At 40.8% G+C, this 22,867-nt stretch overlaps 1 protein-coding gene across 3 annotated transcripts in view; it reads left to right on the forward strand.

Annotated features, from left to right (window-relative positions):
* Positions 1–6,504: 6,504 nt before the first annotated feature.
* grin1a (glutamate receptor, ionotropic, N-methyl D-aspartate 1a) overlaps positions 6,505–22,867 on the forward strand; it is a 38,452-nt gene continuing 22,089 nt past the window's right edge. For 2 of the 3 annotated variants that reach the window (XM_087172228.1, XM_023399913.2), the window contains exons 1-7: positions 6,505–7,186; positions 9,819–9,953; positions 12,058–12,234; positions 18,391–18,453; positions 19,245–19,342; positions 20,813–20,934; positions 21,957–22,131. In XM_087172228.1, the coding sequence (XP_087028354.1) occupies positions 6,938–7,186; positions 9,819–9,953; positions 12,058–12,234; positions 18,391–18,453; positions 19,245–19,342; positions 20,813–20,934; positions 21,957–22,131 (1,019 nt within the window). In that variant the 5' untranslated portion in view covers positions 6,505–6,937. The remainder of the gene's footprint in view (positions 7,187–9,818; positions 9,954–12,057; positions 12,235–18,390; positions 18,454–19,244; positions 19,343–20,812; positions 20,935–21,956; positions 22,132–22,867) is intronic. The other variant, XM_023399915.2, reaches the window with a different exon arrangement.

Consider the following 22,867-nt stretch of genomic DNA (forward strand, 5'->3'; position numbering starts at 1 on the left):
CTGGAAGTGTCGGGAGCGTGTTCAGTGACAGCAGTCGGCACGAATGCCCCATCTGCAGCGAGCTGTTCGACTCACATGAGGATCACCGCGTCACCTTGCTCCACTGCAACCACACACTGTGCCACCGCTGTATAGCCGGCATCATGAAGAGGGCCAAGGACCCGGGCCGGCTGCAGTGCCCCTTCTGTCGACAGACCACCCCCTTCCCACAGTGGGAGATCAGGAGGCTGCAGGAGGAGTCCTACTTTCACAGTGTCTGTGAGCCTGCTCCCTCCCTCATCACCAGTCCCGGCCCTGAACTTCAGGCCGTCCCTACATCACCGTCGTGCTGCTTCGCTCTGGAGAGGCAGCTGGAGGCGCACACGCACAGAAACATATGTGGATGCTGCGTCTACCCGTCCTGCCTCATCGGAGGACTGAGGCTGATGCGGCAACACTCCCTCTATTTCTCCGTCACTGCTCTCCTGCTGCTCTTCCTGGTGCTGCTGGGCTGTTTCCTGTACATGGCTGTTCCTGCTATAATGCAGTCCATACTTTTGGGTAATGGCTAAACTCATCATTGGAAGGATTTCAGTTGTCTGACTTATTGCTATGAATAAGCGGCCTGCTGTTTTAATACCATCGCAGATACAGCAGGTGACATTTGGGGAAATGTCAAATTTCAAATGTCACTTGTTCTTCAGTTGTTTTATTAACCCACTTTATTATCTTTCATTTCACATAACCTGACACAGCTTCGGAGTTATTTCTGACTACACACTGTATAGCAGTGTTTTACTGTTGATATTATAGATTTGGAAAAAGTTTGGATTTGCCAAAGCAAAACTGACTCCTCAACAGTATGATTTGCAGGAGCACATGAATTTGTTTGTGAATGTTGCAACTGTCTTGAAAAAAGTAATTCATCTAACATTATTTCTAACACATCTCTAAACTTTAAAGGATCCAGTCTCTCATCAGTTTGTCAACCTCTGACTTTTTTCTTCTTTGAAGTTCGTTACAACTTTGTAGGATTTGGTGCAACACATAATGGGGGTTTGACTTTGGATGAAAACTCCTCACATCTTTCTGGGTCTTGTATTGACCTACTTCTCATCAGAACAGCCTGGATGCTCTCTGCTGTTACTGCTGCATATTCTTAGCAACAAAAACCCAGCTTTATCTCCTTTCATACTGCACATGAAGGAGACTTGGCCCTACGATTTAATCCTCTATATCCATGTTATTCATTCAAAAGAGAGACAGAAAGCAATGATGAAAGCTTAAACCAACCAACCCTCTACTTGTTTCTTTTTGTTCTGTTTTCTTAATTATGCACGTTTACCTTTTAAGTTTGGTGCTGTGTATCTCTGCTATTTATTATATATACATAAATACTCATATAGACTAGATTTCTGTTCAATCAAATGTGTGGCTATGTGAAGAATGTGTCAGCCTTTTTAAAATTATTTCAGGTTCAGCACTGAGGCATGCAGTGCCCAAGATGCACTCCACACAATGGCAAAATCCCCAGTTCAAATCCATCCAGGAACCTGTCATGTCACCGCCTCTTCAGACATTTTCTCCATGCTTCTCTGGCATATGTTATCAAATCAATGTGTATTTTCCTCTTTAAAAAAAAAAAAAAAAAAATGCCCACAGAAAAAAGATTTGTTGAAGTGTGTACTTAAATATTTTCATCATCTTCATCTTGGTGTCAAATAGCTCTTTCCTTTGGGACAAAATTTTTGCAACCATTGAACTACCGTATTACTACGCACAAGTGTTAAAGTGGCCGTGGCAGTGTAGCAGCAATACATCACTCAGCGTCTGTGCCAGTGGTTCCTAATGCCTCTCCAAACTTGGAGCCTGCTAATCTGAATCTACTGCAAGTAACACAATGACTATAGATACACAACCCCACGTCAAATAACCCCAACAATCATTTTAAAGGTCATAATATGTTGTTTGTTGGCTTCCTCTGCTGCCCTCAAATGGCCAAAAAAATAATTATAAAAATAGGATTTTTTTATAAAGTTGTCAATACTTTAGGTTCCCAGTATCATTGGTTGACTGTGTAAACGACCAATAATGAAGCAAAGGTAACCGCCAAAACATGATTCTCAAATAGATAATTAGAAAATACATTACTTGCATTCCTTAGAAAAATACTGATGCCCACTTTCCTGAGCAAACTGATGTAGAACTACTTTGCATCTATATCAGGCATTGTGTAACTTTGAAGAAGAGCAGGATGGTGGGTCTTTAAATCCTCTGTAATGACGTGTGTGCCCGTTTTCCTGAGATCAAATCCTAGTTCTCTCCTGACTCAGTGGACTGTCAATTACTGAAGCACAGATTTGGAATGTGAATTAGTCCTCTCTAATGTGAGATGAGAAATTGATCCATATAGATCGGCCTGCAGCCCCCCCACAAGGCTTTGCAGGATGCTGGGAGTAAAATCCGGAAGAGGCTTTGTGTTCTCGCAGCATGAATACTTCAGCTCAGCATTGGGACAGGCGAGCGAGCGAGCACTGAGGGGCCTCACACATCTATAATTTATGCAAGGACTTCACACTACATGAGAAACACATCAGATAGGCAGCCATCCATCTGCAGATGACTCATTGAGGCAATCCATTTCCAAGACCTAATCGGCTCCGTTCATGTCAAAGCACTGGCAGAGCATGGCCTGTTTTGCTCCCTGCCTCCATCAGAAAATCTGAGCTCCATGTTACAGGCGTCCAACAACTAGAGACAATAGCTCGATGCAAAAATGCTGCTCGAATTGCTGCATTAAACTGACCCTCACACATCCTTTATGGTACACGTCTTTGCACCATTCGACATGCACATGTTCAGGTCACAGCAAATGACACACAGTTTGCCGACAAACGCGCTGCTGTCATGCTAAGCGCTAAAGCGTGTAGGAGTTCATGTATGACATGGCTCCGTCTGTTCTACCCTCCCCTTCGCGCCCACTTTATGTTTAATACATAGGTAATTCTTTGATCAAAGGCACTTTTGACTATTTAAAATGATAAAAACATGAAGTGAAATTACTTCAGTCTGCTTTTATCTTTGGTAAAAATGTTCTTTCAAATCATAATGATACGAAGACATGTTTGATCACAGATGATAAAGATACTCCGGCTGGTGTAGTTTTAAGAACAAAATTATCTTCATTAAGGTAGCTAGCCGTGAAAGCTGCTCACTGTGTTGAGCTATGTTTGCAGTTGAGCCAGCTAACCTCATAGCCCTCCACTGATGTTAAACACTGATGTGTCTGTGACCATCTGACTGGTGTAGCTAGCTAACTTTGTTACCTTTAGCTTGTCGGCATGTTTGAGAAACAACTGTTAAGGTAGTTTCTATAGTGAAATGCATATGTAGCAAAGGACTATAGCAATAGGCTACACAGTGTGTAGATGATTACTGTTAACTGCAAAGGTTGGTTTAGTTTTATGAATAAAATCATTTTCATTAAGCTAGCTAGCTTCATAGCGCTCCCATCTGCTCCACTGATGTTAACACTTGTGTCTGTGAATGTATGAGTGGTGAAGCTCGCTGACTTTTTTACCTTTAGCTTGTTGGCATGCTTGGATGACAAGTGTGACATTAGCTAATTTTAGTTTTACTTACTTACAACTTGTTTGGTTTTTCTTTAAACTAACTGATTGGAGGTTAAAGGACAACTCTAAAACTATTCAATTTCTTTTTATACTCGATCTTAATTATATAACTAACAATATTAGCCTATCTTTTTCGAGTATTCAGTTATATTTGTGAATTGTTAAAATTATATCTACAGTTGATCCATTGTACATTTTGACATTAAAATGTCTGTATTTATGTTTGCCTTACAGTCCCTAAAAAGAAAATAAATAAATTTAAACCAAATGTAAAGCGTGATGATAATTACCTGATGTGTTAATCTAATGAAAAGTTGTTATATTGTTATTAACCTAAAAAACATGGAAACACATACATACTCAAACATCCCTCTCCTAGCCTTGCAGAGGACTGTGTGGGTGGTGTATGCGTCTATTCCTTCTGTGTGGGTGGACGGCTCTAAGTGTGAACTCAAGAGTGTTTGTGTCTCTGTGTGGATTAGTGTGTATGTGTGTATACTTTGGTTTAAAAGCCTACAATGATCTGTGTGTGCTCGGCTGCCTGTGATTATTTTTGTGCATTAGTCTCACTGAGCTAGGGAGTCTTTATAGGACTCTGTTGTGTTGCTCCAGCAGCAAACAAGAAAACTTATTATATAATGGCTGCAGAGCAGATTGGTCCAGCTGTATTGATGTTGTGAGTAGTGACTGAGTGGGATGGAAGAGAGGTCGAGGACGCCTTCATAACCTCATTTAATAAGAGGCCTTCACGCCGTCAGGGCCATCCAGTAAGTGGTGAGCTTTATACAAACTGGCTGCAGCAGTCACACGAGGCTGAGAGGGTAATCATTAGGTGTTCTGTTCAACACCATTATATTTTCAGTTATTTTCAGTGGTGTGATCGTGACAGGGACTTGTCTCCTCCTGTCTATGCGGCTGGCATTTTGGAGGCAGAGTATTTTGTTATGTTTCAATTTAAACTTATTTGCCTCAATGAAAAAAAGCGCTTTTGAGAGTGGATCCATCCAAGCTTAGCAACAGAGAGACACCGTGTACCCAGATCCTGAAAGCCAACCACACCTGATCAATCAAACTACCTCAGCATTTCCATAAATCATACTAATTCTCTGTTCTTGACAGGTTTATGCCTTATACTCCTATAAACACCAAAAATATTGTCATAGGGATGTTTTCTTCCTGTACCTTTTTATCTTATTTTTTATATTTTGTAACTATTCAGTAAATCATGGACTTTCATGTGGTGATTTTTTAGGTTTCATGTAAACTGAAGGATTTAAGAAAATTCTCTCTATATCTTTGGCTTAAAAAACACACAAAAAGCTTTTCATAAGTGTTACAATAGTCTGTAAACATCTATTGTGAGCAAACTTCATCTGCTTAGACTGTGTGATGTGGTTGAAAACAAGCCAGGAAGCGAACCTTTTCTTCTTTTTAAAGTTGCAAGTGGAAATAACATGTTCAAATATGTTGAAATGAGATTAAACATCCCCTTTAACACAGCACATAATTTACATTTTCCTTATTTTAAGTTATGAAAATTGAAGAAAAAAAAAAAACTTAATCTTATTTGAGACCAGCTCGTTGTGAAAGCACACAGCCAGCAGCTGATGAATGTTGATTTCTTCAGCCTTGTGATTAATTCATCAGCTCACTGCAACACACAGACACCAGTGTTGTGTGATTTATAATTCACAACACTGTTCAATGATTTTATTCTGGCCTCATTTTCAAAACACCTTTTTTTTTTTTTTTACAATTGCAGGAATTGTTTAATACTTGGAATAGACACACCGAGGCTCAGGGCCAAAGCCCCTCCGGGAAAAATATGAATGTTTGTGTAGCTATTAATAATCAAATTTAAATGATATGCGGCTGTTTGATTAGCTGACAATCTTTTCATTTCTATGTGCTTACCCATTTGGTTTAGCTGATGCATTTCGACGTTTCCTGCTGTGGTGAATAAACTCACTGTCGGCTTGCCACAAAATATTTCCTCCCAGTGAAGATCCCCTTTTGTGTGCGCGCGTGTGCGTGTGTATTGTAAAAAATAAAAAAAAAATCTTGTTTCCTAGGTAACCAGGAGGTTGATTCTGCTCATGTATCTAGGTGCAAGGATGCTCCCAACAGTAACTTGAACGATCCAAAGCGCGGGGTCAGATATTACACAACAACCACACCACAGTTTAGATGATTTTTCCTCCCTGTCCCCGATTGTTTTAAGACACAAGACCGCTGCGTGTTGAAGTGTGACGGCTGGAAAGACGGATGACACTGACATCCTGCATGATTAATGAGCTGTCCAATGGGGTCGGTCCACTCTACGCTGTCAGCTGCACGACAAATCAGACTCCCCTTCCAGTTTGGAGGAAAATAACTCGCATGGAAGCCCGTGTCCGTGGATCAACTATGAACCTGAAGCCCTCTAGGTTAGAATAAACATCGTTCCCTCCTCCCCTCGATCTGCTCTTGTGCAATCAGGCTATTTAAGAGGAAAATCTCATAATCATCTGGTTCTCATTTCAAACCACACGCATTAACAAAGCCTACATATTAATCGGAATTGATGTTGCAGCCTGTTCATGACCTGCAGATATGCAACCTGACGCTGCATGCTTCCATCAACGATCTTGTCTTTCATGTTTTATTATGAATAACATGGTGATTTAATGTATTTTGAACAAGTAAGTACATTTATTTTTCATACGAGCATCTTCTGCTCCAGCATCGTCAGCAGCAGCAGCAGCAGCAGCAGCACGCCAACGCGCAAAACCCTGTGACTGGGGAGCCGATACGGCGGGAGCGCGCACTACCAGCACGGCGCGCATGCACAGCTGTCAGCACCAAGGACAGCAGCCGCTCAGCCCGGAGCGACCAGCCAGCGACGTATCAGTGTGATCAAGTCCGCACAGAGCGCAGGGAGCAGCAGCCGGAGGAAGCGATACACGCCCCGGAGAGGAAGCCGCCTGGAAGCGGGGACAATGCTTCAACTCTTCTTTCAAGACCACGGGGAGGTGTGAGCAATTCTGCAGAGGAGAGCAAGAAAAAAAAAGGTGGACAATGCGGTTTAGACATTTCTGGTTCACAGCCTACCCCTAATATGATAATGCACATTCCTCCGCATTGCACATAAACCCACCTATTTTTTCCAGCCTTCCTCTTCCCTCTTTTGGCCGCACTCCCTCGCTCATAACGCCCACCTGGATCTGGTCTCTGCAGTCGTGCATTCAGCTGGCTGAGCCGTGCTGCTGTCCAGAAGCTGGTCGAGCCGACCCGCCACCGGGGAGAAAAGCTACCGGGCTGCGCTGTGCTGTTTGTTGGTCCACACGATGCGTCTGTTTCTGCTGGCGGTGCTCTTCTCGTGCTCCTGCGCGCGGGCCGGCTGCGAGCCGAAGATCGTGAACATCGGGGCCGTCCTGAGCCAGAAGAGATACGAGCAGGTCTTCAAAGATGCCGTGACCCAGGCCAACCAGGTCTACGGCAGGGACAAATTCAAGCTGACCGCCATCTCCGTAACGCATAAGCCCAACGCCATCCAGATGGCTCTCTCCGTCTGCGAGGACCTCATCTCCAGTCAGGTAGGAAACATCACACTACTGCTTCATTCATCAATGAATCACAGCTCAAAACACCAGCCACATATGACCCACGCATACTTCCACTTCAGGGTGAAATGTTTTGCTGCATCAGGGTGTTCTGGAGGAACAACAGTTTGGAAATCCCCCTGCTTTGCTATAGAAAGTTGGTCCATTGAGGAAACATTTGCATGTCATAAACAGATGTTTTCTCACGCAAGAGCCACTGAAGTGCGTATTAGACCAGATTGGTTGCCATGACTAAACCGTCATCAGCCTTGTGTCCAGACAAAACAGTTGTCTGTTGGTCCACTCAGCGTGAACATACAGTATAATCACATGTATGAAAACACCAACAGAGAGCAGCCAGTATATTATTACAGGCCTGCCCTTTGTCCAATTTGGCATCAACACTACACTTAAACCACAAATTAATCCACTTTGTGTGGTTCAAATCCCATCAACTCCCCACAGACCCATCTGCTTTACAGACATCCAAAAATAGGCTTTGGTTTGGGGCATGTCTCAGATGAGAGGGCAACTGTGCATTTCAGGACACACATCTGCAGATCCAGTGAACTGCAACGGAACCAGTGAGGAGTGAAAATGTGCAATACGTCATTCACAATTGACAACTTCAATGGTGCGTTGCATGATAACATTTTGGCATCAGGGGGCTGACATGGCCGTGGACGGTTTGAGCAAGCAATTTGTGCGTGTTTGCCTATAGGCGTTGATCACTCACTCAGCTGCAGTTTGCATTATATGATGCAGTAGTAACATGGAGGAAAAAAAAACTGTTATGCTGCAGTGAGATTAAAACAGTGCTTGGATGCAGATTTTCAAGGGAAGAGTTTTGTCAGCCACACAAGCGTAAAAATTGATACCATATGTGCTGCAGATCCGACAACCAAAACATATGTCATAAGTAATGCATGGTGAGTGTGTGTGTCTGTGTGTGTGTGTGTGTGTATGCACCTTTGAGAGTTAATAAAACACTGACGCACACTCAAATGCACCGACCATCCTCTCATGTGATGCTCTACATGGCTTTTCAAAAGCGCCAACATTATGTCACATCATGTTGAGGTGCCTTGCTCTCCCTCCTATTCCTCCCACACACATAATTAAGCTTCATGCAAAAAAACACACCCACAGCTTCAGCGCTGCTTTCATGTCCTTGGTCCTCTGCTTACTGTAATGACAATAATTGATACAGGCTTGTAGAATAATACTGTCGCATCTAGTCCTCTGCAAACATGAGCGTGCAGTCCACCCGTTGAGGCTGTGCAGATTACACCAACAATGGTTCAGTTCACTACACACAGGCACCTTTTGTAAATGAGACACAATCAAACCTAATGTAGACAGAAAAGTGTATGGAAGGTTTCTTCAGATGAGGCTGGCTTGTAGGCGAGAACAGTCACTGAGAGGGAAAGTCTGTGGCAGATGGAGGAGTAGATGCCTGGGAGCAGTCCTTGGAAAATAGACCTCATTTTTGACCCAACCATACGGACCGCTCATATCCAATAATCCATGCCTTGCACAGCCATGCCAACTTCATTCCCCTTCCTTCACATCTTTGAGAGAGGCACACACAGCTTCAGTTTTTTTTTTTTTTTTTTTTTTTTTTTTTTTACCAGAGCGATTGGTCGGCTTTGGTGTATTTAATGCAGGAATAAGACTAAACCAAACAGCCATAAATTAACATTAGTCTGTCAGCCCACACAGTGATGAGAGGAAAAGATGTCTTTGCTCTTCTCCTTCTCTGTTATACATGAGTTTGTTCCCGACTACAACTTATAAAGACGTTCACTGTTCACAAATGTTATTTTTAACCTGTTATACAACATTGTAGGCCAGCAGTTACACCCGTCAAATACTATACTGTATTTAAAGTACACACAAGTTTAATTCATCTTAGGTAGATAGAAAAACAAATGTTTCAGCCAAGGCTTAACCACCATCCAAAGAAAGCAGGCAAGATTCAGTGGGGCAATTTGTCTTTATTAATTCCATTGATTGTAAATATAAACTATAAATGAAAGGGGTAAATATATTTGCATTTATTCAACTTGTAACCACAGGACCTAAAGGGATCCCTGTCTCACTTTTTCTCCAGGCCCCTGTAGCAGGTTACTCAGCGTCAACTGATGAAATCTTGATGCTGAAACATGTTTTTCTACAACATCCTTGAATGAACTTTTTATAACGTAAACATCACATAGCCATTTTTATAAGCGAGCATAACAAAGGTGGTGTTTTGGCGTTAACAAACCTAACAGAGTTGGGTTGAGTGTATTGTTTCCTGCAGTATGCGCAGGCAGGCCAGAACTGTTTCATACATTTTGCGTCTTACTGTTGTGGCTCCTTGAAGATTGCAATGTAAGAATTTAGATTTGTATTCCTTCCCATGTTATTGTAAATATATTATGTTAATGAGTTAATGTTGAAATGTGTTTATAGAGCCAGGTAAAATTACAAAAACTGTGCATAAAATACAAATAGAAAGAAAGAAAGGCTGTGGTATGTTTAAAATGAATGCCTCTAAGTCTTTGTCCTACGACTGGTATCAACACTCTGTCTTAACGCCAGAGCCAGAATGACAAAGTGTTCTTCTTCTGTGTCTCTGCAGGTCTATGCTATCCTGGTGAGTCACCCTCCTCAGTCCAATGACCACCTCACTCCAACGCCTGTCTCCTACACCGCAGGCTTCTACCGCATCCCTGTGGTGGGGCTCACCACCCGCATGTCCATCTACTCAGACAAGGTGAGTGATGGATGAGAGAGATGTAAAGAGAGGTAGAAAGAGAGAGAGAGGAAAACAGGAAGGGAGTGAACAGAAAGCGAAGGAGTAAGGAGCTCCCCTGGGGCAGCTTCAAAAGCTTCTCAGATTAAACGTCCCATCACTGTCCATTAGGGGAGCTGTGATTAAATGGGTCTCCAGCTGAAAATTGAAAGAACATCATTAATAATGCTTCTGACCTGAGTAATGTTTTTATGAAGCACAAACCACTAAAATGAAACTTTAAAGCAAACACATAAATAAAATGCCAAGGACTCAATTTAAAGTCTGTTTAAGTGACATCTGAGCTGATCTTGCAAATTAAAGGAAATCAGAGGCATTAGATCCAGAGTTTTAAGAGAGCCCGGGGTGTCACGGAGTAAGGGATGATGAAAGTGTTTGAGTGCTTCTTTACAGGATGTTTGTCATTTAGAAATTAGGTTTGACATTTGTTTAAGAAACAAATTTTTCATTTTTCATCACTAATATGGTGTCACTTTTTCTAGAACAAATTCCGTTGCAGGCATTTGATCTTTCAGTATATTATATGATCTGTCAGTATACAATTAGAAAAGTACATTACTTGGCCGTCCACACTTTGCTGAAGACAGGATTTGAAAATATGGCTGCAGAGATTTGCTCCCATTCAGCCACGGCAGCATTAGCGAGGTCCAACACTGATGCTGGGTGATAAGGCCTGGATCACAGTCAGAGTTCCAGTTCATCCAGAGGGTGCTGGATAGAATTGAGGTCAGGGCTCTGTTCAGACCATTTAAGTTCTCAGAAACAAAGAAAACATATTTCTGCAACAGGTTTTCCAAATTAAAGAACAAAATATTTTGTTGGCATTTGCCATTTAGAATGACACATAGACGCCTTCCCTGATCTAATGCCCATATCTGCAGGATGACACTAATTGTCTGTACTGTCCAAAACCATCACACATCACAGTTTCAAGATTCGACAGAGCTATGCTTAAGGTTGAACTATATAAAGGACTTAGTTAGGGTTAGTGAAACATAATGGTTTGAAGTAAGCTACTTAGTTAAAAGACTTGTGATATTGACATGATTTGTGTTAAAATTACTTCTTTAATGGAGCTATTTGTAACCGTTGCTATTGCTACATCGCTAATGTTAGCATTAACAGCTGTTTACTTACCAGGCTAACGAAGACCTTCAGCCATTATTGTGTTTACAATACAAGATGTTACAATACGTCCTCTGAGAAGCGCTACTTCTTCAGGGTAGCCTGGATGCTGCAGTGACTCGCTATCAGGAAGTGACAAAACGGGTCGGTGTTCTGACGACTTGGGCTGCGTTGTCCAAAAAATGCTAACATAGCATAAATTTATAGCAGAGGCTCTAACCAAAACCATCAACAGAACCGCTAATTGATAGGTAACACAACTCGTCAGAACACAGGCCAGACCAGAGCTAGCTGTTAGCATGCTAACTTCAGAAGGAGAAAAGAAGTGATAGAAATAGAGGCTGGAGACGGCTCTTGGCGAGTACAGGGATGACGTTTGCTGTTGAATTCCTAACATTTCTTCTAAACTGGTAAGTAAACAGCTGATATTGCTAACACTGGCTATGTAGCAATAGCAAAACTTACAAATAGCTCCTTTAAGGTTAAGCGGCCTTTGTCGTCATGGTTATAATGTCCACTTGATTAAGGTTAGCAAATGATTGTGGTTAAAAGAAGCCAGTGTTGAAACAGGAAACAAACAGTCTCATGCTTAAGTATCATATTTTGTCGACTCACCCAACCACCCTGATCTTCACCCTTTTCGTCATCAACATTTCCCTCTACTAGAACTAATGGGGCCTTGTTCAAATCTTAAAAAACAGCCCCAGGAGACAGTTTTGTCCAAATGTTATCCGGCTAAATCTTATATAACACAATTACAAAAGTATTACATGCAAGGACTTAAGTAACCTTTAGAAAGGCCAGAATCTGCCTTCGTGAGAGGTTTTGTCCTTAATTCCTATGCTGCAAGTGATGAGTCATTCATTAAAGGTATTGTTGTTATGGAAAACTGTTCACACGAGAGTGTTAACCCATTCATTTCCTGCTTCGTGTTCCTCAGAGTATCCACCTGTCCTTTCTGCGGACAGTTCCTCCCTACTCCCACCAGGCGCATGTGTGGTTCGACCTGATGCGCGAGTTCAACTGGAACCACATCATCCTGATAGTGAGCGACGACCACGAGGGGCGGGCTGCTCAAAAAAGGCTCGAGACCCTCTTGGAGGAGAGAGAAACAAAGGTGAGACGCTCCAGCTCCCAGGGCCCACCCTCCTCCCAGAGTGTGTGAGCATGAGCGTGCGAGTGTGTAAGGTTTTTAAACCTCAAAGGTCTTCTATGTATGTAACTGTTTTCCTTTTTGTTGTGTGGCTACATCTCTTTCTCACCATTGTGTAAACATTGGCTAACATGCCTAGAGACATCAACAGCGTCTAATGTGGTCTAATCTGACAAAAGTTTGTATGTTTATTTGCTCATCTTCACGTTGCTTTTCGCCATAGTCCAAATTATCCTGTGTCTATCCACAGTGGGAGCCAAATAGTGGACTTTAACGTGGGGCTTTGCAAACCATCACAGACTGAAGTGTTGAGCTGTTTTTTTGGTGCTGTGGTGGCAGTAAGGTGTTTCTCTCCTCTCGGTGTGTGGTGATAGCCAGCTTCATTATTGCACATAGGGGGCTTGTGTTTATTGCACCCTGCTAAGTCATGTTCTCCAGATATGGGAGATGTTTTTCGCCTTTTGAGATAGCGCTGATGCATCCATTTTGAGTGTAGCTCTGAGCTGTGTATGTGGGTCAGTGAAATGCTGATCTTCTTTGAGTCAAAACAGACTTGAGACTGCGATGATGTGTGCCCTTTAGGAACAGAGAAAGAGAGAGAGATAGAGAGGGAAAAAACAAGTGCTATCTATTTCATCCATTCATTTAATAAGATGAAATTACCTTGGGATATGCTTTTCCTTTATACTCTGTCATGCTCATCCCTCTCCGGGGCTCATTGCTGTAATTGTGTGCCTGGGTGAAATGAGTCCTGATTCAGAGATTTAATTAAATCAGAACATGAGGAGACACTGAATATGACACACAACCGAGGTAATTTGCAGAAGGCGGCTACAGTTAAAGCGCAAGCTGCTTAAAGTAAGTGAGTGGGATCAGTATTGATCAACAACCACCAATAGAAAAACATTTCAAACATTTCAATCAATCACACTGAATCATGCAACCGCATCCACAAATCATCTCGTAGTGACTCACATCCTGCACTGCAGAAGAGAAATGTGCGTATTAAAAGCCTTTGAATCTATCCAGGAAGTTCTTTTTAGGTTTGCATAATCTGAGTTTGGATCTCAGAATGAACCCATCTGTGCACCCCATTCAATCCCATAATGCAGACTGAAATTGCCTCGACTCTCTGCTTTGAGGCTCTAATTGTGCATATTTAGTTATGACTGCAAGGCCAGCTTGAGCAGTTTTGGGACTCTGAGCAGCATTCATTTGAGAATCTCCCCAAATGTGCACAGCAACAATTAAACCAAAAACCTAGTATAACTCAATCTATAAGGTTTGCAAAATTCTAGTGTGTTCCTATTGTTAACAAATCCCACAATAAGACCAAAAATGTGTGTATCCTGCCAACAATACTGTATCTGTGTATCCAAAATTTGATATTGTACAGTGGCTTCAGAAAGTAGTCAGACCCCTTAATGTTTTGAAGACTTAATTGTGTTGTAGAATTAATTTTAAATGGATGAAATTGCCATTTTTACTCACTAACCCATAATGAAAAAGTGATGTTTTTAGATTATTTTGCAAATGTATTACAAATCAAACACTTAGTTCTCTTATTTATAAATCATTGAGACTGATTGCTGTGGTTCTGCGAATTGTGGGCAGGTGCTTCCTGTTTGCTTTAATTATCCTTGATATGTGACTACAACTTGAATGGAGTCCACCTGTGGCAGATTGCATTGATTGGATACACAGCAGTTTAGAAAGGCACAGACCTTTGCACATAAGGTGCCACAATTCACACTTCCTGTCAGGACAAAACCAAACCATTAGGTCCAAATAACTCTCTGTAGACCACTGCAATAAAATTTTGTGGTGAGGCATAGATCAGGGCAACGGTACAAAACCATTTCTAAAGTTTTGAGTGATCCCTGGAGCACAGTGGCCAGTAGTTCTCTGCAGAGATGAGAGAACCTGCCAGAAGGACAACCATCTCACAGCACTCCATCAATCAGGCAGAGTGGCTAGAAGGAAGATGCATAGAGTAAAAGAGATATGACAACCAGCTTGGAGTTTGCCAAACAGCATTTAAAGGACTCTGAGAGCACAAGGACAAGGATTCTCTGGTCTGATGAGACAAAAATTGAACAATTTGGGCAGAGCTCCAAATGCTACGTCTACATTGTTCATCACCTGGCTAATGCTATTACTATGGTGAAGCATGTCTCTGGCTGTCCTTGGGTGGCCCAGACTTAAACCTCATAGATCTGTGGGGAGACCTGAAGATGGCAGTTCACAGACTCCTCCCATCCAGTCTGACAGAGGTTAAGAAGATCTGCCAGGAAGAATGGGATAAACTGCCTAAATCCAGGTGTGCAGTGCTTGTAGAGACTTACCCAAGAAGAATCAAAGCTGTACATGCTGCCAAACTAGCTTCTACAACGTACTGAATTAAGGGTCTGGATACATCTGCAATTGACAAATTTCAGTTCCTGATTTTTTTTTGTCATTTTTCATTATGGCTTATTGAGTGTAGACTGATGGGAAAACATATTAAAGTTAAATCTAAAACACAATAAATTGTGCAAAAAAAGTGAAGGGGTCTGACTACTTCCTGAGACCACTGTATCTTATTCTGAGTCACAGAGCTCCATTGAGGGTAGAGAAGCTGTAAAGTATTGAGAGATGAATTAAAACATTGTTGGTTTTTGGTCTGTTCATGGGATTTGTTCACAATAAGGATGTTATAGAAAAACACCAGCCTTATCCTTTTTATAATTCATGTTTGGTACAGTGTCTTTCTTATAGAAATTCAATATGAATAGTACATCAAAAATGGAACCTGATAACCTTAAGATGCATCCCATCATTTTAACAAGATGACACCAAATATAAAAATTTGGTGTACCACTCCAAAATGCCTGAAAGCTGTGAGGACATTTGGGGCTTTGTTTTTTGGCACAAGGTGTACCTTTAAATATTTTAATCAGATTTTTAATTAGTTTGGTTGCCCCATAGTGGCAAAGTTGCCCTGAGTAGCTTTTTTAGCAGCTTGACTGTGTTAGGTGATGGTGAAGGAAGTTAGTCTGGATGTGGCAGATTACACATGACAGATGACACATTATGCTCTAATTAAAGGAGAAAGGGTGCTATTCTTGACAAACACCCGGTTGTGCTGCATAAACTCAGTAGATTGACATTATTTTTAGCCTCATGGCAAGTCATTAGTGAAGTAACAAATGAGGTCGCAGGGGGATCACTGTCACCAGCAGCAGAGAGGCTCTGGACACAGTGGACTTAGTCAGAGTGCAAACGTGACCAACACAACATGAAATATTAATGCCTGACTGAGGATACAAAAATAGATCGCTCAGAAAAACTCTTAGGGAAAAAAGACAAAGGGAGGGTTTTTGTTCTTCGTAATGCTGCTGGAAGATGCACATTCAGAGTATTTCTACATGCTGAAGATACATAAACGCTCTCATTTTGTTTTACAATTCCGAATGGTGAATACTTGGTATTTACAAGGTAGTTTAAGTGTTAACGTTGCAGCAGCTTGGAAATGGCTTGGAAGTTAACATGTAGTCTTTTGAGCCGCGTTTCCGTCACGTTTTCATACTTGTTCCGTTGTCAGAAAACATGCAAATGAGAACAGCTTTATTTGGGAATTCGGCTGTATTGAAATACTGTTAGCTATATGTGAGCACAGAGAGGAGGAGAGGAGCAAATAGATAAAAAGCTGAAACCAGCTGAATGCAAATACAGCATGGTCCAGCCATTTACTGGGTTTTGACCCAGTCTTGTTCATTACTTGTTTTTGTCAGTTGGTGAAAGCAGTAAAATGATCATCGATACAGGCTGCCCAAATGTGATGACCCAATTGCAGGGGACTGTATGATAATAAGTTATTTTTTATATGTTTTTATTTTTATAAAGACTAAAAGTTGGGTAGCAAAACTCAACTTTGCTCCTCTTAAGTGAATGATGGGGGTGTGTTTGATTCACCTGCTCCATTGTTTAGACGCCGATGACAATTACCTCTCAACATTCAAAATCACAAGTAACTGGTAACAAGTAACTCAACTAACATGACTAACACAAAGATCTTAGCATCAGGTTCTATAGACCTTTAAAGCTCTCAGTTGATGTGAATGGAAGAGTTTCTGGACGGTATTTATTGTGAAATTGCCTGTCAGCCTGAATATTGTATTGATGTAGGGCAAGCGCTGACTTTGTGAAGGGAGGGGATCAGACCCAGAGTGCACTGAGGTGTGAACTGTGAAGTCAGGCAGCTGTGCAAGAAATAATGTGACGCAGGAAGATGTATTTTCCTGCAAAATGGCCTCCTGTCTGAGGCAGGACCCGCGAGTTTCTCCTCTCACAGAACGCAAACTAGGACTAGAATCTAGTCTGAATTAAGTCGATCCTGTGAGTTTTGACCAAATTCCACATTGCAATACTAAATGTATAGAGTATGTGCTATATAATGTTTATACCAGTGATTCCCAACCATTTACAACTCATAGCCCACTTGAAAATGTCAAAAATGTTGGCGACCCTCGTCCGACCCCGTAACAATACGAGGGCAAATAATGTTTTCTCACAGCAGTTTTTATTATAATGTTGACGATGGAACAATCAGGATTGAACTGACAGCAGGGGAAGTTCAATTTGTCTTTTTTGTTTGATGGTGGAGAGGTCACTCGTAGATTCACCATCTGTCTCTTGACTCTTTCCTTTTAATTCTTCATGTTGTTCTTCATCTATCCATTTTGATGCTCCAGTTTTTTGCCATGGTTTTATCTTTTAACACACAATCAGTCTGCGATAGCAAAGAAGTATACGATGTGGTCCCGCCAACAACAACATAAAAGTTCCTATCATTGGTTTATCACAGTGATAGACAACATTATTAAAATTCAACATTTTTAATGTTTCGTTTCTAAAGATTATTTTGTTTTAAAACACATAAAAACATTATTTATTTTCTTTTATAATGACATCTTTTCACCAAAATTCTTTTGCAAATGGTTTGTCGGCCCACCATTGGGCTCTGGTCCACAGGTTGGGAACCACTGCTTTTTACAATACTATATTGTTTTAGCAGTTACTGTAACTTTACAAAGAGAGAGCAGAATGTTTTTTCTTAAGATTTAATAGTATTTTTGTGTTTGTTTTCAAGATATTTCTGGAACTGTCTCACTACCATCCACAATTAGTTTTAATTCTTTGCAGCTATGAGCACAGTCTCCATTCACATTGCAGTAAATGGGGGGACAGTGTAATTCAATATTCAGGTATAGTATATACTAAACTTTGTCACTTTTCAGGACATCCGTCCAATGTGGAATTAGTGTGTAGTATTGAACTGGGGAACAGCTTTAGTCTTTGTTGGAATTGTATTAAAATCAGACTGTGAACTGTTGGCTTGTGTTTGTGATTTAAATTCGATAACTACGTTTTACTTTTAGATAATTTGTATCAATTTGATTTTGTCAATCAGAATTAAATTGGTAACTACAGTTGTTGCACAGTTTGTATAACCATTCAATAAGAAAAACCAACGGTTCTAGCTTTTGATGTGTCCGGTCAGATAAGTTAAATGCTATGTATAGAACTAGCTGCAGCCTCTGAAAGTGGTACTTTGGGGCAGAAAGATGATGCCACCTCTGCAGATGGTTGGATAATCTGGCAGTTTCTTTGGCACATTCACATGGTGTAAAACTTTTAATGAGCTTGTCATATTTTTTTAAGAGGCCAAAAACTGTGATTGCATTTTTGACTTGATGGTGTGAGTTTTGAAAATCCGATCGCTTTCGATGACGGCCATGTTTGTTTGTGAAATGTTATGTTTCCAGATGTGTAATGTTAACTTACAATATGGTGAAGAAAAAAACAGTGTTTGATCCAGTTCACTGAATCATTGCTGATAAGTGATGCATCAAATATGAAGAATAAATCACCCTGAATAGTGCTCTGTATTTAACAAGTGTGTACAAGATTGCAGCATTAGTGGTCATCTCTGATGTTCTTTGCAAGCCCCTCTGTTAAAGATCCCAATTTGAAGCAGAAAAGTGGAGATTTGTTGGAATGCTTTACTGCCCTCCATTTTCAACTGTTTATAATATTTTTCTGTGTCTGCATATTTTCTCTGTGCACATTACTCATCAGAATAAAAAAAGGAACTATGAAAACCTCGACCAACTGTCCTATGACAACAAGCGAGGACCTAAGGTATATTTGCATGGTCAATGCACGCCGCCCACCAACTTTCCAAACGTAGCAACTAGAAACCAGCCCAAACCAGTCACCAGCCGACCCAGAAATGTCCCTCTCTTGGTAGCACGTGTTTTCTTTAATTTTTACTTTGAGACATTTCCCTATGATTTAAATGAAGAATGATTTTGTTATGAAAAATCTATAATTTTCGGTCATTACAGAAAAAGAAAAAAGAAATCAGTGAACAGCGCCCCGCTTTTATCATTTTCATTTTCTCCTTCAATAAAGGAATGCATGTACTCAGAACACACACACACACACACACAAAAGAGTTTGCAAGTCCATTCCTTTGTGGAGAATCGGTAGTGTGGGACAAAACCGTTTCCCTGATGCTACTTCCTCCTGTTCTGTAGCACTTCCCTAGTTTTCAGCAGTTCTTTTGTTGGGGGAAAACGTCCCCCTCACCCCCCTTCACCCGTTTTTAGTTACTGGTTGCATTGACCTTCTTCTTCCCCCTACCTAACACATGCACGTCCTTCTTTGGAGCCTTGATAACCCTCAGTTTGCATGCAAACAAATGCAAAAGTTTTTTTTCCCTTCAAGCTTTTTTTTTTTTTTTTTTTTTTTTTTTTTTTTTTTTTTTTTTTTTTAGTTCAGCCGGTTCCCCTGGATCGCTTTCCTTTTTATCTCTGTCTCCCGTTTTCAAACAAAATCGGCCAAGCTCAAACCAAGCAGGTAAAGAGGCAGCATGGTGTCTGAGGTAGAGAAAAGTAGCTGGCTTGACCTTTCTTGTGCCCTGATCACAGGCAGAGAAAGTCCTCCAGTTCAGCCAGGAGACTAACTTAACTGCCCTGCTGCTGGAGGCGAAAGAGCTGGAGGCCAGAGTCATCATTCTGTCGGCCAGGTGAGATTCTCACAACCATCACAAGCTTAACAAGTTTAAAATTTCAAAAATGCCCTCGAGGTTCGTATGGATGCACTTTTACTTACACACATGCAAGATAGGTAAAAATAAATAAATCAATTAAAGAATTATTATTTTAATAAGTTAAAATTGATTATTTTATAATTTTTAAAAAACAAGATAACTTTGGTTGTGAAGGTGATCCTTAAACATAATTTATCTTATACCATTTAGACCCAGCTGTGGATATTAATGTTCAGTTGTAGGTAATATTCTTGTTATTCTTGTGGAAATGTTGCTAAAATTGCATGAAATGCTGTACAGTAAAAAGTAGATGGTAAATAAAAACAGTATCTGATATGTCAAACAAAGTGCATTTGTGTAACTAAGCCAACCGAGGCAAAAATTCAGTTTACAAAATTTCTTCATGTTAACACAAAGATATTTCACAACATAAATGTTATGTAAAGTATCACTTATCTTTATTGATTTGGAATAATATTAAATCTTTCAAGTCTTCGCCCGAATCAACTTCCCTCCCTCCTTCCCAACTTTCCTCCCATGAACTGATTGCCATCAGCGTTCATGAAAACAATAATGATGGTTTACAAAATGATGATGATAAATAAATTACTTGGTTAAACATGTATCTACCTGCTTATATATGCATACCTACATACCTGCATATTAAGACAAAAAAGGTCTCGCTTGGTAAATGGCAGTTTTGCAGAGTTAGGTTATCAGGGAATAATTCCAAAAATGTAAGAAATGAAGCCCATAATTTATGAAAAATTACATTTTTGTTTGAATGTAATGTAAAGTAATGAAATGTTGAACAGCAAGCAGTTCCCAAACCCAATGACAGTGGTTTTGTACATATATTGTAGATACTACATGTGTGTATATCTACAGTATAAGAATGTGACAGCAGTGATCCACAACAATGTGTGGAGGAACGTCTCCTTCTTTTGTTCTTTAGTTAGTTTCCTTCTTATTCTTAAGACTTGTAAATAGGCCCTATCTGTGAAAACAGTGATAAAGTCAAACTGTCCCAGTCTCCAGTCACAGCTGCCGTTGTAATGATATCATGGACTTATTTGGGTCTAGTCCTGCACAGGAGATCTTCAGCTCAGACACAGACTGTCCTCCCTTGAAATTCCTTATACAAGGTGAACGTAATTCATTGTTTAGGAGTGATGTATGTGGGTTTTTATACCTTTAGCCATTCCAGGGGACAGCTTTTGTTCAGATTTGGGATGCTGTTACACTAGTCAACATGTTAACAAATGCAGTTGTCCACTGCTAAATATTTCTGCTTAAGACATCAGGTATCTCCAGCTCATCCAGTTTGCAAGACTTCCATCACACAATGACAACAAAACTAGACATTGAACCTTGAATCACGAAAAAAAATGCTCTGATGTAGAAAAAAACTTTCTTTTGTCTTGTTTCCAACGCGGTAAATTCCAGTGAGGAAGACGCTGCTGCAGTGTACAAGGCTGCCCGCTTCCTCAACATGACGGGCTCGGGCTACGTGTGGCTGGTGGGCGAACGGGAGATGTCGGGTAAAGCCCTGAGCGAGGCGCCAGACGGTACGTACATCCGGCGGAGATCAGTGGGAATACACCAGTTAACCCCCGGCTTCACTCTGAGGTCGATCATAACAGATACAGGATTAAAGAGATTAACCGTTGAACGGCAGATGCGTTACGCGATTAACTGTATGGTGGTTTGTTATGTGTTGAGCATTTGAACGTTTAAGCACTCTGAGCTTAAAGGTTTAAATGTGGTGTGTCCACACTCAGCGTTTAGTTTAAATGTGTATGTCCTGGATTATTCAAAGGGAAATTCATTGTGCTCTCGTGTCATATTAATACCCTGGTTTCTAATTAATTATAAAGGGAGAGTTTTGCAAGAGGTAACTGATAGAATGGTAAGATACAACAGCCTTTTTTTCTCTTTGTTCCTGGGTTTTTATTTTTGCACAAGTCTCACACAATGTTTTATCACTTTCTGGTCACAAATGTTCAGCGTCTCTCCCCCCCTCAGGCACTCTAGCACAACCAACCCCAGAGCGTTGTTTTGTCCTGTTCATGTCCCATCTCATCCACCTCCACTGCAGCTTCTTCCAGGAGCCTGCAACACCGATGGACCTGGTTGCAATCAGAAAACTTAGCTGAAGTTGGATTGTGTCTTGGTTTAAATTCAGGTCTGATGGTGTTTATGTTTGGTCTCAACACACATAATGTTTTGCCTGTGCAGATTTCTCAAACTTTAGCTGGTAGGGCCACAAAAAACAGAGAGATCCAACTTCAAGGGACTCTTTACACATGCTGTGAAAAGGTCATCAGTGGTTACATCAGAAAAATGATCCATTTATTTCTGTTGCCTCATCTCATAAATGGCAAGATGTTGATATTTTCTGACTTATTCTCCGAGAGACTTAACAGGCAAAGAAGATGGATCATGCAACTGATGTCTGACCTTTATTCAGGATGTCTAAACTGGAGGCCCTATAAGTTTTTTTTCCCCCACTTTGTGCATTGCAAAAGGATCCAGGGAGGGCAAAGTTTGGTCAGGTCAGTGACTATTTTTGTTGTTGGCCTGGTCTCAGGTCTGATCGGCCTCCAGCTCATCAATGGGAAGAATGAGTCAGCCCATATCAATGATGCGGTGGCTGTGGTGGCTCAGTCCATCCAGGAGCTCTTTGAGAAGGAAAATATCACAGAACCCCCAAGAGGATGTGTGGGCAACACCAACATTTGGAAAACAGGGCCCCTATTTAAGCGGTAAGATTAAATACAGATTTTTCCACATTTTGGGTAATTCATGGTTTACCGAGGGTGTTAAAGTTCAACTAGAAAAATCCAGGGAAATTTTGAGTGCCACGGGGGCTACTGCCGGGATGAGTACATGATTTATTTCCAGTTTTCAAAAGTCACCCTGATCATATTCTGGTTTTGAGAAATGTCTTGATATAAAAGACTCTGATATAAAACAATGTCACATCCCTCCATCATGTATTATGTGGGAAATATCTCATATTCTGTGTTGTTTTTTTTTTATAAAACAAGAGGCAACATGTCTTCAAACTGGCATTTAAGGGTTAAAATCCTGAAAACTAATAAACATTTGATAGGTTTGAGCAGAACTGAAGTGGTTTAAGAGATGTATGCAAAAAAAGCAGAAAAAAATATTGATATATGATGATTTTATAGCATTTTCTTTGTGTGTCCTTTTTTGGACGCGAGGAACCCCAGAGGGTACAAAATGTGTTACCAGTGTATAATACACCTGTAACAGTAACTGACATTAGATTTTAAAAATATGTCAAAATAGACACTTTCTTGCAGAAATCCATACCTTCGGCTGTAACACAGCCAAAATGATCAGCAAATCAAAAAAGAAAAGTGAAGAAAATGTCCAAAAAAGGACAGAGGGACCCCTGAGGGTTAATAAATCCCCTGAACCGCTATTTAAATTACCACTATTATGTTTTTTTCTGTGCTAAATTTAACATTACTG

This window comes from Seriola lalandi, unplaced genomic scaffold (assembly GCF_002814215.2).
Source record: "Seriola lalandi dorsalis isolate HSWRI2012SDOR001 ecotype SW California unplaced genomic scaffold, Sedor1 jcf7180002052129, whole genome shotgun sequence".
In the NCBI taxonomy this organism is placed as follows: Eukaryota; Metazoa; Chordata; class Actinopteri; order Carangiformes; family Carangidae; genus Seriola; species Seriola lalandi.